The sequence below is a fragment of the Myxine glutinosa genome, chromosome 1, assembly GCF_964187855.1.
Source record: "Myxine glutinosa chromosome 1, kmMyxGlut1.1, whole genome shotgun sequence".
NCBI lineage: Eukaryota > Metazoa > Chordata > Myxini > Myxiniformes > Myxinidae > Myxine > Myxine glutinosa.
In genome coordinates, this window is record NC_136261.1 from 73020740 (window position 1) to 73037743 (window position 17004).

Genomic DNA, 17004 nt, shown 5'->3' on the forward strand with positions numbered 1-17004 from the left:
GGGAGTTTCGGGATGTGGGACATGGAGGAATGGGATATGCAGCCCATGAGAAAGAAAAGGGATGATGAACAGGAAGTCTTGCATTCAAGTTCCGTGTTCAGGACAGATCCAGCAGGATTGACCCTTTAATTTCTGTCTCTGCGGAATACCCGAAGATCAGGCAAGTATCAGACATACTGGACCGGCGCAGCAAAAGGCAGCGCCATACGGAACAGGGATTATCAATGTTTATGAGACCTGGAGTGACCTCAAGTTGCATAGCTGCCATGCATACAAAGCCCTTGCAATTTGGGGTCATATAAAAAACATAAAACGATCCATTTTGGGAACATCATGGCTTATTTCCAGCTGTGCTGCTCATTTTCAACTTTTCTTTTCTTCTTAATCTATCATCTCATCTTCCTCTTCAACTTACAATTTATTATCATTTCTGGCAGTGATTGCATTGTGATTGAATGCAGTTATACTAACAACTTGATGATGTACTTCCGAGTGGAAGTTTAATGTCAAATCTGCACTCTTTACACCAGTCCCAGCAGCAGAGCCCCTGGAGTATAGCCACTTCGCTTTCTACCTGAGGGGCCTAAGGGAGGCGGCTGACTTTGTGGAAGCCATCAGGGCTGTTCGAGCTGTGACTAAGGCTTTCTCTGCTCGAGGACTACCTTGCTATCCTACGGGCCTTCCCTTCCTCTTCTGGGAGCAGTACCTCGGGTTACGGCACTGGCTCGCACTCGCAGCGGGCTTGGCTCTCGCGGCAGTATTCCTCGCCTGCTCTGTCGGATTTGCCAGCCCTGGAACTGCTGTGCTTGTGGTAAGAACCCTCACTTTTATCCCCCCCCCCCCCCCCCCCCAATCATTATTCTATGCCAATGGCTTGTGTTGAGGTGTCACTTGTAATTGCTTCTTAATTCTCATGTAGAAATCCTGTTTTCTTGACTTTTAAAAGCCCATTGTGCTTGCATTCTGGAAGCAGCTAAATAACTCCAGCAAATCAAGAATTAGTGATGAGAATGAGCTCTTTGTTTAAAAAGTTTACTTCTCTAGTAATTTCTAATGTTAATATGGCAAAAGTTATAAAATGAGAGGTGGAAGAATTGCTTGACACTGTTGTCTAGCAACCGGTTCCAATGTCAACTCCATTGTCTTGGGACATGTGACCCGCAGTGAGCAGGCTGAGGCTGCACCGGCAGACTTTTATTCACGGTTATTTTCATTTATGGAAATTTTCCGATGGTTTTGTGATTATTTTTTTTCCCCTGGGATATTGGCATTGAGTCACAGCAGCTTGCAACATTTCAGCTTTATATCCCAATTATAAGGTACTAAACATTTCATTTATATCAGTGAGTCAGTGAGTGAGTCAGTGGTTAGAAATATATATATACATATACATATATGTATGTATTTGTCTATGTTCCCTATATACTTTGAAATCCCTGCACCATTTTCCCCATAATTTGCTGCACTGCATTATTTTCACACGTGGAAGGTCAATGTCGCAAAACCTTTCAATTGTTAAGCAAATTGATGTAAACATGAAAAATAACCGTTTTGGCCAATCAAGCATCAAATGCCAGGTACCTCCTTGGCAGGGAGAGGGGCAGAGTTCGACTTGTGTATCCATGCTTCTGTGTTTAACGGTTGATTCTCTGTCAAGAAACAAACCAATTACATTGAAATATTTATATTCCGCATGCAGAATGGAAAGTAATATACAAAGTTTCCACAGTCTGCATGATAATACTGGACACAAAGTCTAATGTACAGTGTCTATGGTACTGTGAGTGTCAGGTGTGGTCGCACAATGCTGTCCAATATTAAACAAGGAAATGAAGACGCCATTTCACCCATCATCGCCGTGTTGCACTCCTGGATGATTTTTTACTGTAGCTATGAACAACAATCTTCTTGATGCTTTACTAAAGTCTAAATAACGTGATTTTATACAATTGTATAAAACAATATATATATATATATTATAAATACACAATGCTTTCAGAAAGTATTCACACCCCTTGACTTTTTCTCATTTTGTTGTGTTACAATGTTACAGCCTGAATTTAAAATGGATTGAATTGAGATTTTTTTTGTCACTGATCTACACATACATAATGTGTATGTACAGTGGAAGAAGTGCAATGATTTCCCGCACGTTCCAAAACCCCATAATGTCAGAATGGAATTTTTTTTGGACACTTTTACAAATTAATTAAAAATGAAAAGCTGAAATGTCGAGTCAAATGCTGAAGGTATTCAACACCTTTGCTATGCTATGACACTCCAAATTGAGTTCAGGTGCATCCAGTTTCCTTTGATTATCCTTGAGACGTCTCTACAATTTTATTGGAGTCCACCTGTGGCCAATTCAATTGATTTGACATGATTTAGAAAGAAACACACCTTTCTATATAAGGTTGACAGTGCATGTCAGGGCAGAAACTCTACCGTGATGTCCAAATAACTGTCCGTATAACTCCGAGATAGAATTGTAAGGAGGTATAGATCTAGGTAAGGGTATAAAACAATTTTGAGAGTGTTGAAAGACCCCAAGAGCACAGTGAACTCCATCATTAGGAAATACAAAGAATATGGAACTACCCAGACTCTTCCAAGGGCTGGCTGTCTGACCAAACTGAGCAACCGGGTAAGAAGGACTTTGGTCAGGGAGGTGACCAAGAACCCAATGACCACTCTGACAAAACTTCAGAGTTCCTTTCGCTGAGATGGGAGAACCTACTGGATGGACAACAGTCTCTGCAGCACTTCACAAATCTAGGCTTTATGGGAGAGTGACCAGACGGAAGCCATTCCCGAGAAAAAGGCAAATGACAGCACATCTGGAGTTCGCAAAAAGGCACGTGAAAGACTCTGAGAGCATGAACCAAAATATTCTGTGTTCTAATGAGATGAAAATTGAACTCTTTGGCCTGAAGGCAAAGCGCTACATTTGGTGGAAACCGAGCACAGCTCATCAACCATTGAACACCATCCCTACCATGAATCATAGTCGGGGCAGCATCATGCTATGGGGATGTTTTTCAGCGGCAGGGACCTTGAGACTTGTAAGGAAAGAGGGAACAACAAATGCAGTCGAATACAGGAAAATCCTTGAGGAGAACCTGTTTCAGAGTGCGAAAGACCTTAGGTTCTGGCAAAGATTTTTCCTTCCAACAGGACAATGGCCCCAAGCAAAGCAACACTACAATGGCTTCAGAACAAGAATGTGAAAGTCCTTCAGTGGCCCAGCCAGCTTGACAGAGCTTGAGCAAATCTGCAAGGAAGAATGGGAGAAACTCCCCAAATCCAGATGTGGAAAACTGATACAGACACACCCAAGAAGACTCGAAGCTGTAATTGCTGCCAAAGGCGCTTTTATGAAGTATTGACTCAGTGGGTTGCATACTTATGTAAGGTAGATATTTCTGTATTTAATTCTTAATTATTTTGTAAACATTTCTAAAAATAAAATATAAAATCCACTGACATTGTGGGGTATTATGTGTCAATCAGTTACAAAAAATCTCAATTTAATCCATTTTAAATTCAGGCTGCAACACAACAAAATGTGAAAAAGTCAAGGGTTGTGTCTGAAGGCACTGTATATATATGCATGTATATATATATATATATATATATATATATATATATATATATATATATATATATATATATATATATATATATATATATATATATATATATATATATATATATATATATATATGTGTGTGTGTGTCTATATATATATATATATACGTGGTATTGCCCCCTTTGACAGAGACAACCTCAAGGAGGCGTTTCTCATAACTGTCTACCAGTCTCTGACATCGACTGGGAGAAATTTTTGCCCACTCCTCCATGCAGAATTCTTTCAGCTGTGTGATGTTTGAGGGGTTTCTTGCATGCACAGCTCGTTTCAAACCCCCCCCACAACATCTCAATGGGATTTAGATCTGGGCTTTGACTTGGCCATTCCAGAACCTTCCATTTCTTTCTTTTCAGCCATTCCTTGATGGATTTACTGGTATGTTTAGGGTCATTGTCATGTTGCATGGTCCACCTTCGGTTGAGCTTCAACACTCCGACAGATGGCCTCACATTATCCTCAAGCACCCTCTGGTACAATGAAGAATTCATCGTGGATTCTATGATGGTGAGCTGCCCAGGCCCTGATGCAGCAAAGCTGCCGCAAACCATAATATTTCCACCACCATGCTTTACAGTTGGTATCAGGTTCTTGTGGTCAAATGCTGTCTTTGGTTTCCGCCAAACATGTCTTCTGGTACTGTGGCCAAATAGCTCTACCTTTGTCTCATCTGTCCAGAGCACATTGTTCCAGAAGTGCTGGTCTTTGCCTAGGTGTTCATTGGCAAACTTTAATCTTGCCTGATGTTCTTTCTGGAGAGCAAAGGTTTCAAATGGTAGACTCATGCACTTTGACATCAACAGTGGCAAGAGCTACCTGTAGGTCCCGTGATGACATTCTGGGGTTCTTAGAGACTTCTTTCAGCATCTTGCGGTCTGCTCTCGGGCTGAACTTGCTGGGGCCGCCTGGCCTGAACAAGTTGGCAGTTGTTTGGAATCTTCCCCACTTGTAGATGATCTTCCGGACAGTCAAATGATTGATTTCAAATTGTTTGGAGATCTTTTTAAATCCCTTCCCAGACTCGTAGGCATCTATAACCTTCTTTCTGAAGGCCTCAGAGAACTCTTTTGATCTAGGCATGGTGACGCCGCACACTTCAACAACAAAGAGCAAACCAAACGAAATGTCTGAGGTTTTAATAAGACAGGTTCCTCCAAGATCCTCTCTGACGATGTTCTAATCATTTGCAACTGAGCTGGTGCACCTGATTCTAATTTTAGGTATTTGAAGTAGTGATAAATGTAGGGGTGTACTTACTTTTTCCACATGCGAAATTTGCATTTATGTTTATTTAAATTATACAATGGACTACAAAATGTAAATGTTTCATGATATTTGTTATATTATATCACCTTTATCTATCAATATTGTTGAAATGAAGATCAAATAGCTGTATGTTGAAATATGTTGAAAAAGTCAAAACTTTACTTACTTTACTTTACTGGGGTGTACTTACTTTTTCACGTGACTGTATATATATATGTAGATATATATATACAGTATATATATATATATATAGATATATATATATATAGATATATATATATATATATATATATATATATATATATATATATATATATATATATATATATATATATATATATATATATATATATATATATATATACAGTATATATATATATATATATATATATATATATATATACAGTATATATATATATATATATATATATACAGTATATATATATATATATATATATATATATATATATATATATAACACACACACACACACACACACATACATACATACATACATACATATATACGGGTCTGTTCATTTGTTCCTGATACGCGTCCAAACCCCTGGCTCAATTTCCCCTAAATTTGTTATACTGCATTATTTCCACATGCTGATGGTCAACATCACAATAAAAACTTTCAATCCTCAATCAATTCCATGTAAAACACATGGCTCGCAATGGGATCCTTTCATATCCTCTCTCTGTCAAGGCTGTAATGCCTCAAAGCAGTGTTTTGGGCCCAGTCCTATTCCTAATCTTCATCTACTATTTTTCTGACTCTCTGGAAAATCCTCTTTATCTCTTTGTTGATGCCTCCACCCTCTGCCATAGCATCCCTCATCCTTCATATAGGCAGGCAGCAGCTTCTTCCCTCTCTGCAGACCTTGATAGAATCATGAGCTAGTTCTACACTTGGAATATGTCGTCCAATCCTGACAAATCTCACAATCTCACTCTCCAAAAAGACGATCTGGTGAACTCTCCCATCTACATCCTTAACTTCACAATCCTCTTGAAGAAGTTAAGAAGTTCAGTCACCCAAACATTTGAGTCTCACCATTAGCCAAGATCTTTCTTGGGCAAGCCACATATTTAAGTTGGCCTCCAAAACTAGTCATCGAATGGGCTCCCCCATCTTGCAAAGTCTTTCCTTGGCACATCTGAACTGGTATCTAACTAAAAGGCCTTCATCCATAGCTTGATGGAGTATTGCCCCTCCCCTCTGGGCTGATGCCCCTTCCTCACACATTACAGCTATAAACAACAATCTTCTTGATGTTTTACCAAAGTCTAAATAACCCGATCTTGATTGGGTGATCCAACGTGTTTTGATATATGAGTACCAGGAACTTGGATAACATCCTTGTAAATCTGGATATACCTGATTTGTAGTTATAAATATGACTTTTATCCATAATAATATGTTTTGCAGATTTTGGTTCTGGCTCTCACCGTCATCGAACTCTTTGGTTCCATGGCTTTACTGGATCTGCGCCTTAGTGCCATCTCTGCTGTTCTACTTGTCATTTCCATTGGTCTGGGTGCACATTCCTCTGTCCACCTGGCAATGGTGAGCTGAGATGTATTGTCACCCTTTCCCCACTCCCATCCTCCCTCTACCCCCGTTGTATTAAGAGCAGTTACACACCCTGGTATTTATTTTAACGTAGTAAGCTGTCAGGCGACAAGCGTCGTGACTCCACTTCCGCACACAGGCTGGAGTATTTGAAAGCTGCACAGGGGCTGGTGAACATTAATATATATTTAACCTTAAGATGCACAAAGTACCATGCAATATAAGTTAATAATGGATATTAATAAATTTGATTAGTTAATACTGGATATGAATGTAATATGGCACTTATTTTGTTACTAAAAGTGATATAAAAAGTGTAACACAATGATTTAGGATTACTGAGTGAATTTTTGAATGAATGGTGAACAAGTGGCCTTTCAATCTGCAGGCATTCCTAAACTCCAGGGGTACGACAGAGCGACGGCTGGCGCAAGCTCTGGGCCAAATCCTCCCACCCGTCACCAAGAGTGCCGTGTGTGGCCTGCTCGGGCTCACCATGCTCGCTGCTTCGGAATTTGACTTCATCGTCAGGTATGAACAAAATTTCAGGACTAATGACAAGCGCTCACCTGAAATTATGCCATTTTCTTTTTCGGTCTGACGTAGGCTAAAGACAATGTTGTATGAATGTTACGTAAATATATTGCAGGAAGTTCCTCACTGTCTTAACTTCAAACTCTCTCTTTTCACCTCCATCTCTCTGACACTCACTTTTGAGCTGTAAGACCTCTCGTGGTGGTCTGCAGAGGTATATCACATGTATTATGAGATGAGAGTGACCTCAATGAGCAATGAAGGGGAAAAAAGGATAATAATAATAATGCTTTATGCACTATAATGCACAATGAGAAGAGGAAAGTGTTTTTTTTTCCAACTAACAGATCAAATCAGAAAATTGCAAAAGTCCCACCAATGCCCTCTGTTAGTGTTCGCATTCTGAAAGCATTCTTTTTGTGATGTTTGCTGAACAAGTTTTGAATCACGAACGAACTTGATTTCCACCAGCATGCTCATCCCCAAATTTAGGGTCTGGTCAGCCAGACTGTAACCTCCAGACATCTACATTTCTTTGAGGACCTTCAGACAGTTCTGTACATGGTGATAAGGGTGCAGCATCGCAGGCAGTTATAGGCTTTTGGCGGATGTTATTGGCATGCGGCCAATTGAAGTGTGCCGTTCCCAAGGCTAGAACAGGGAAGTAGGAAGACGACTGTATTGGAAAGTATGACCACTTGTTCAAATTGTAGTGACCTGAGTGCGATGGAACGCCTCCACGAGGACGGGGAAGGTGCTGAGGGGATGGTAAAGGATGGATGTTCAGACTTGGATAGACAGATTGTGGACACAATCCGCAAGCTTTCCCATCCGTGTCCTCGGCTAAAGCTAAACATATGGCAACATTTGTGTGCGGCGGAGGTGGTAGGGGAGGTGGTGGGATTAAGATGTATCGTCTGCTGCTGGACTCCCAGGTGGCTGGAGAGCATTTGGTCAGTGTTCAAATACAATTGTTGTTGTTTCATATGTGTATATCATTGGGCTATATTGGTCTTCGGCATTGTTAAGATCCTGATGGTGCGATGAATGAACAAACAAATGAATAAACACAATTAGCAGCGACCATATGTTCATGGTGAAAGATTTGGGAGCCATTAAGTAAAGGTCATTCCCAAGAAACTGGTTGTACGTCGGATGCCTGAGCTGTGTGGCCACTACTCAAATTGGTAATTGGATGGCAGGCAGCTATTCTTGCAGGATGTGAAAGATCCCAAGTTGTCTTTTGCAACGAGCAGACATTTGAGCTCGTACGTTGTTCGAATTTCCCACCCCCCGTTTGGGTCAAACCCGATGTTGTCTCATGAGGACCCTTCTCGGTTTACAACCAGTGGAGCGGCCTCTTAAGCATTCCTGAACGGAGAATGTCACATAGATTGGATTCAATATTCTGTCAGGTATTGAAAAATCAAGGAAAAACTTGCAAATAAATAACCCCCTCCTCATCTATTCCTCAGGTATTTCTTTGCTGAGCTAGCACTTTTGTCACTCCTCGCATTGGTCAATGGCCTGCTAGTGCTTCCTGTACTACTATCCACGTGCCTTCCTGGAGACCAGGTTGGTAGATTCAGAAGACTTTCGTTCGATCAGTCCATTCAAGTGTGTTAAGTTGTTAAGATTGCACTAATTTATGGTCAACCTTTTCACCCCAACCAGCACGAGACAGTGGAGGCGGAGAGCCTTCCAACAGACCAGGGAGCACCATGCTTTGGGACAGTCCCCATGGTAGAAGCAGAAAATGGCCCAGGTCCAGCAACTGGAGATGCATATGGGCCACGAGGCCTTTACACGGTGCCACCTTCGAGCACACATCCGAGGCTGGTACTGGATGGACCAGAGAACGTGTACGCACCACGAATCAATGTAAGCTGTAACCCATAATGCTCATTATAGAACTCTTTCCTCACGATATAATTAAATGCAATACCAAATACCACTCAAGTTGTGCATTTGATGATTTGACTTCCCAGAGTTGTTGGGTAGGAGCTCTGGTTAATCCATTGTCATAGCGCTCGTTTAACTTGCATTTATTGAACCAGCATTTTGTATCTTGTGCTCATGTTTCTTTTGAATATCAACAGCTGGTGTCTTTGGTCAAGAACGATCCAGTTTCTGTGCTGGAGATCCAAACTGGTCCACGTATTGGTTCAGCTGCAGGAACAAAGACGTGGAGCACAGGCCGATGCAACGAACCACCCATCTCGAAGCTACGACCTCAACCGGCCTGCGGCGCAGATTGTCCAAACGCACCTTGTAGGACAGGACATGCGGGCAGGTCGGCAGCAGGCGACATGAGGCATGGCGTGGGGGTCTCTCAAACACTGGCCACAGTTACGGCAACAGCTTCAGTCACCGTATCGGTCACCGGCATGCCCGGAGCCCACGTGAGGACACTGGGAAACAATGGATGCTCCCACGTCTCACACGACGACAGCTGCAATAAGAACAATGATTCGGGTCATCTAAAGGACCATGTGACAGAGCCTCCGGTCATACTGCCTGGAACGCCATCTCTTGCCACGGACGTTGAGGCCCAACCACCTTGACTCAAATTATTGTCACAAGCAGTCATGAACAGAGACTGAGGATTGAGATACAGAACCTTCTCGAAGGGATACCTTTGCCTCCCGTCCCCCGCAATCGATATTATGCCTCACTAACCTTATTTAATAACATATCATCGGTCTGTGTGCAGTCGGACATGCCTTCATGCAAACGTATCCATGTAATATGACCTGTATCACGATTTCTTTCGGCTGGACATCTTGCCTTATGGAAAGGACCGAAGATTGGAGTTTCCCGCTAACGTTACGGTATCCGAAGCATAACACAGAGCTTTGTTAACCGTTTCTTCCTGAAGCTCATGAGTTGTTTTTTTAGCCCCACATTTTTATGTCGACGTCTGCTGCTGCTTTATCGATTATAATATATAAAGTATTTAAACTTGTCAGCAAAAATTTATTCTATGCAAATGAAAGAAGTCGTTAGGTTTTTTTTTTAGGGGGGGGGGGGCGTTATTGAGAGACCGTGTCAGTCCATGTTGTTAACTTCCTTTTAGAAAACACTTGTGTGAATCACTTACAATCCATGTGTTTATATCTGATTCATGGGAGTTGTTTTGTAAAGAATTTCCTTTTGATTCCAGCCATTATTGTTTTTTTGGGAGGATCGGTGTATCGCACTGGAGTCTCGTGATGAGCTCACTCACAGCTCGTTTATTCCCCCACCTCCGTCGACCCCCCAATCTCACTGCCTCCCATCAGCGAGGGTGAGCAGGCGAGGTACGAGTGCAAGCTCGAGTGCGACTCGCTCCAAACCTGGAACGTCACGTACCATTTCGTCGGCTAATCAACCACTAACCTGCAACCCCGCTTGAGCAGTACGGATAACTTTCGGTAAATTGTGTGTCGGAAGACAAAAGTGCATATTGTGCAAAAAAGAAGAAGTTCATATTGTGCAAAAAAAAAAGTGCATATTTTTGTTTCAGAAAATACATCATCAGAAGTGTGTTGGTTACTTGGTAGTGGTGGTGGTGTCATGGCTCACATGATGTCAGAGCACCAATGAAATAACTCGTTCTCTGCATTTCGTCCGTCGCACAATTTTTTTTTTCATCGTATAATTTTTTGCAAGGCCTGCCCTTTTCCCCCTCACCCCACTGCTTCGGATTGGTTGAATCACACATCTTGATGCCACCACACAAGCGATACGCCGGTCAGTGGGTCGCCGCACTCCCCCCAGCCACTCTCTCCACGTGGAATTCCCACGCACGGTGCTTGCCCCTACCACCTGGTTTTGTCAGGTGCTGAAGAATGTTGTAACTCATTATAATTATAATAATTATTATTATTATTCTCCGCCTAAAAATGATAAGGTATAAAAATAAGCATTAAAGTTGGTATCCAACGATTGAGATTCTCCTCCAAGCTAATTGTTGGTATCGCACATAACTTATTTATATAAAAATCTATTTTTGTAGCATGTACAGAGTAGAAATCTCATTTTGTCACAAAGTATATTTTGAAGAGTTCCTCGTTTTATATGACATTTTCCACACTGGCTTTGCGGTTCAGCCGCCTCGCTCTCTCTCCCTCGTGGCCACAGCAGAACCCCAATTGGCGTGAAATCGTGAAGAAGCAGCCACTAGGCTAGCTCATAACTGTTACACGATGCACGCTCCATTGATACCTCGAAACATACAACCTTGACAAGAATGTAAGGTGTGTATTAATATTCAAATGTGCATAGTGGAAGATCTAACAAATAAAAATGTTGGAATATTTAAAAAAACACTTGCTTGAGTTGTTCATATTTTCTGTCTGTTTGTGACTGTGTATTATATCCGGTGCACATGGAGCACAATGAGCCTAGAACTTCAAGCACAGGGACATGAGGAGGCCATCTTGCCTGATATAGGAAGTAATATGGTTTGGGGTGGTGGTGGCCGAGTGGAGCGGACACAGGACTGGCAGCGTAGAGTTTGTGCCTTCAAATCTATCTGAAGTTAAAATTATGAAAGATTTGTGGTTTTTGCTTCTGTAAACGGAATCTGCTTCCGTAAACTTTTAATGCCCTTCTGGACAAGGCCGGATTGGCTCGACATGCCATTCAGAAAAAGATGGTGTTGCCCAAATGTTATCCGAATAGAAAACAGTTTGAAACCCAAATGTACTCAATTTACTCGAAACGGTTTACTCAGCCCATGCCCTTATTGCGCATTCTTTCACATTAGAAGGAAAGCGATTGATGCCGAAACGCGTGCGTTGTATTGTTTGTGTTACGAGGAGGTTCATTCTGGTTTCTGGCAATGGAGGACAGGATAGTTTCAGTTAGAACCTCATCATGGGTCTGTGAACTCCACAATGCAGCGATGACATTTCCAGGCCAACTCAGAACAAGCTGCTCTTTGTTGATGCCTTGAAACTCCGTTAGATTCTCTCATCTATCTTCTTCCCACCATCTTTCTCAATCAGATTTTCCCCAAGGTGTCTCTTAGAACTATTCTACTTCATCGTTTGTTTGTTTTTTACTTGTATCAAACCCCTTCATATAAAGTGTTTTACAAAGTTCAAGCGGCCTCTTATTATAAACTAAGTATATCTGAACAGATTGTCCCTAAAGAAACCCCCCAGCTTGGTGTGACCTAGTCCGCCCATGATTGATAACCCTAATCAGACGAAAGGGGCCCATTCCAAGCCTCGGCCTATTACTCGGCACCCGGTTGACTTGGCGGTCTTGAGCGGCCCATCAGCATCGTGATTGTTGACTTTTGTGACCTATAAGCGTTACAAATTGTTCGGCCCAAGGAGCCAAGGGTCTCCAGAGATCCTCGAAACATACAAACGAGCAGCTGCTCCAGGCTCGAAGTATGATGATTCGTCCGTGACTTGGATTTTGACTGCTGGCGGATTTTCTATATTTCTCCAGTGGTCGAGCAGTGCAGCAATGGAAAAAAAAGAAGAAAAAAGCAACCTTCCGGCCTACAGTCATCTTTCCTACAATCTGAGTGACTCCTCGAAATGCTTGATCTTTTCTGACATGGCCGTGCATTTTGACTATCATCTTTAACCATCACCTGTTTCTTCAAACTCTGGTATTTAAAAGATACGTAGAGCAAAGCAAACACAGACGATGACTAAAACAGACACTTTCAAAGCCAAAGAAAGTGATACCAAAATGACATTTGTAACTATTCCACAGTTTGTTGTGGGTGCAGACTTCCAAAATGGCGGCGAGATAAATTGACTAAAACACAGAGGCCGTGACCCAGTTCGTATCGCCTTTCCTTGCTCTTTGGAGTTCTGTGAGATCAGAGGCTTGCCGATCCACACAGCAACTCCCTCCCTCTTAACTATAAACTTCGACCAGGCCCTACGGTTTTCTAGGTCATTTCCTTAATTATCAGCCTGTGTTTGGAGATGGCTTCATTAGGGCAGAGATGAGCCCACCGGTTTTGTTATATATTTGCTTTGTTATTTTTTAAGTCTCTGTATCCCGGTCCTTGAGTAAAGTGGGCAAAAGGATAGCTTAGTGGAATAGCTCGTGTTCTGAGCCGTTTGGAATCTCCACCAAGCTATAAACTGTCATATCCTGGTGGATTGCCCGCAGAGAGATTCAACAATGTGTGTGTTGTCCCTTGGATGGGAATTGAACTGGGTGTCCCGTCTTCCAGCATTAGTTGGTGGACGTTAAAGACCCCACGGTGTCCTTTGCGAAGAGTAGGCGAGCTATCGCTGGCACCCTGAACAAATTACAAATTTCTGCTCTCGCCTACAGGGGGCACTGCATCAGCGACACAGCTGCACCCCCAGCAAAGGATGCTTTCCGCAGCCATGTCCTGCATACGAAAGGAGATGGGCTCTGGTTTTGTGTGATCAGCAGGAGACATCACATTGTTGAGTATGCTCTCAATAAAAAGGCCTCACTACATTGATAAATAATATTGCCACATGACTGATGGTCTACACGACCCACAACTCCATGAGGTGATCAGAAGGTTGAGCCATGTCCCAACTATCCCCCCCCCCCCCCCCCCCTGTAGGACGGTGGGGTTAGTTGGAACATTCATTATTCTCTGGGTTTAGAGGCCTAACCTAAACTTCAGTCACTGAATAATAATCATTAGTACGGCTGAAGTTTAGGTTAAGCCTAAAAACCACAGAATGATGAATTATTCCCAGATAAATGTGTTCATTACTATTGGTTTTGACACAACTACTCTGGGTAGACAAATCTACCAGGAAGACAGGTTTTTGAGTACAGTACGCTTTGTCCCAACACTTTTGTATGTGGCTTAGGATGTGGACTTAGTTGGGACATGTTGAAGCTAACCTCGTGCTTTCTGTTACAACTAACCACCAATGGTCATGTGGCAATCTTATGTACAGTACACAATACAGTGCTTTAGTTACAAGATCTACTTCGCCTCACACTGTGGCTTAGTACCTGTACATTAAAAAAAAAAAAAAAAAACACCTTTAGAGGCCATTTTTCCCCGCAATTAGTACCTGTACATATAATACAAAAATGGTACTGGTCTTTATATAACATCATGAAGATAAAATAACTTTTCCTCAAATAAATATTTATTCAGAAATATAAAACACGTACATACCTTTCTCGTCAGAACAACTACTTTCCCTTTGTATTGAAAACAATATGGTGGAAGGGTGACGTCATTATCCACCGCTACATGGCAGCACCATCGAGACGTCATCTTTGGTTTATTTGAAAACTACAATGTTTCAACTAACCCCAAATTTCAAATAACCCCAAGTTTCAACTAACCCCAAGTTTCAACTAACCCCAAGTTTCAACTAACCCCACATTCCAACTATCCCCATTTCCCAACTAACCCCACGTCCCAACTAACCCCACATTCCAACTATCCCCATTTCCCAACTAACCCCACATTCCAACTATCCCCATGTCCCAACTAACCCCACATTCAAACTATCCCCATTTCCCAACTAACCCCACGTCCCAACTATCCCCATTTCCCAACTAACCCCACATTCAAACTATCCCCATTTCTCAACTAACCCCACGTTCCAACAAACCCCACATTCAAACTATCCCCATTTCCCAACTAACCCCACATTCCAACTATCCCCATTTCCCAACTAACCCCACATTCCAACTATCCCCATTTCCCAACTAACCCCACGTTCCAACAAACCCCACATTCAAACTATCCCCATTTCCCAACAAACCCCACGTTCCAACTTTCCCCATTTCCCAACTATCCCCATTTCCCAACTAACCCCACGTCCCAACAAACCCCACATTCCAACTATCCCCATTTCCCAACTATCCCCACATTCCAACTTTCCCCATTTCCCAACTATCCCCATTTCCCAACTATCCCCACATTCCAACTTTCCCCATTTCCCAACTATCCCCATTTCCCAACTATCCCCACATTCCAACTTTCCCCATTTCCCAACTTTCCCCATTTCCCAACTATCCCCATTTCCCAACCATCCCCATTTCCCAACTTTCCCCATTTCCCAACTATCCCCATTTCCCAACTATCCCCATTTCCCAACTATCCCCATTTCCCAACTATCCCCATTTCCCAACTATCCCCATTTCCCAACTATCCCCATTTCCCAACTATCCCCACATTCAAACTATCCCCATTTCCCAACTATCCCCATTTCCCAACTATCCCCATTTCCCAACTATCCCCATTTCCCAACTATCCCCATTTCCCAACTATCCCCACATTCCAACTTTCCCCATTTCCCAACTATCCCGATTTCCCAACTATCCCCATTTCCCAACTATCCCCATTTCCCAACTGTCGCTCAAGCTTTTGGGTCTCACTATCTGCCATGATCTTTCTTGGGAAAACCACATTTCCAAGCTGGCCTCCAAAGCCAGTCGCCGACTGGGCATCCTCGGTCGTGCGAAGTCCTTCCTTGGCACACCTGAGCTCCTCACCACATACAAGGCTTTCATCCGCAGCTCAATGGAATACTGCTCTCCCCTCTGGGCCGGTGCTCCTGCCTCACACCTTGCTCGGCTCCACGCTGTTGAGGTCAAAGCTTTCAGAATCATTGGAATCTCCTGCGATGTAGTCAACTCCGAGGGCCTTTCACTCACTCACCGCAGGCAGGTTTGTGGTCTTTCTGTCTTCTACCGACTCCTCTCCGGCCTTGCTCCCCCAGCTCTCTCTGTGCTCTGTCCTCCCAATATTCCTTCAGGTCGCACAAGATCTGCCTGCAACCCTCTTATGGTTAAACTGCCAAAGTCCAGGCTCTCTGCTCACCTTCACTCTTTCATTCCCCTTTTCTCCCGCCTCTGGAACAAACTCCCCCACTCCCTTCAATCCCACTCCTCCCTCCAGGTCTTTAAAACAGCTGTTCACCACCATCTCTTATCTTCCCCCATCGAAAACCTTGATCTTTTCTACCCCCGGTAATTCACCCCAGAGTCCTTGCAGTGTTCATATGTTTTATTCCTCTCCCACCTCCCCCCAAGTCCTCCCGATGTCCCTGCTCTCAGATGTTGTGTTTGTGTCCTTCCCCCTCTCTCCCCATCTTGTCTGCCGCTCCCCTTGTTTTTTGTGTTTTGTGTGTCGGTTTGTCTTTTTGTGTGATTAATGTTCGCTCTTTCACGAGCCTCGATCTTGTATACAAAAAAAAAAAAAAAAATCCCCATTTCCCAACGATCCCCATTTCCCAACGATCCCCATTTCCCAACGATCCCCATTTCCCAACGATCCCCATTTCCCAACTATCCCCATTTCCCAACGATCCCCATTTCCCAACGATCCCCATTTCCCAACTATCCCCATTTCCCAACCATCCCCATTTCCCAACTATCCCCATTTCCCAACGATCCCCATTTCCCAACTATCCCCATTTCCCAACGATCCCCATTTCCCAACGATCCCCATTTCCCAACTGTCCCCATGTCCCAACTGTCCCCATGTCCCAACTGTCCCCATGTCCCAACTGTCCCCATGTCCCAACTGTCCCCATTTCCCAACGATCCCCATTTCCCAACGATCCCCATTTCCCAACTATCCCCATTTCCCAACTATCCCCATGTCCCAACTGTCCCCATGTCCCAACTGTCCCCATGTCCCAACTATCCCCATGTCCCAACTATCCCCATTTCCCAACGATCCCCATTTCCCAACGATCCCCATGTCCCAACTGTCCCCATGTCCCAACTGTCCCCATGTCCCAACTGTCCCCATGTCCCAACTATCCCCATTTCCCAACGATCTCCATTTCCCAACGATCCCCATTTCCCAACTATCCCCATTTCCCAACTATCCCCATTTCCCAACTGTCCCCATGTCCCAACTGTCCCCATGTCCCAACTATCCCCATGTCCCAACTATCCCCATGTCCCAACCATCCCCATGTCCCAACTATCCCCATGTCCCAACTATCCCCATGTCCCAACTATCCCCATTTCCCAACTATCCCCATTTCCCAACTATCCCC

General features: G+C 43.3%; 1 protein-coding gene across 3 annotated transcripts in view; it reads left to right on the forward strand.

The window, feature by feature from the left end:
• LOC137411899 (protein patched homolog 2) overlaps positions 1 to 11332 on the forward strand; it is a 53495-nt gene extending 42163 nt beyond the window's left edge. For all 3 annotated transcript variants that reach the window (XM_068097174.2, XM_068097175.2, XM_068097177.2), the window contains 6 exons: positions 531 to 811; positions 6347 to 6484; positions 6879 to 7021; positions 8500 to 8599; positions 8699 to 8905; positions 9124 to 11332. In XM_068097174.2, coding sequence (XP_067953275.2) covers positions 531 to 811; positions 6347 to 6484; positions 6879 to 7021; positions 8500 to 8599; positions 8699 to 8905; positions 9124 to 9588 — 1334 coding nt within the window. In that variant the 3' untranslated portion in view covers positions 9589 to 11332. The remainder of the gene's footprint in view (positions 1 to 530; positions 812 to 6346; positions 6485 to 6878; positions 7022 to 8499; positions 8600 to 8698; positions 8906 to 9123) is intronic.
• Positions 11333 to 17004: the final 5672 nt, after the last annotated feature.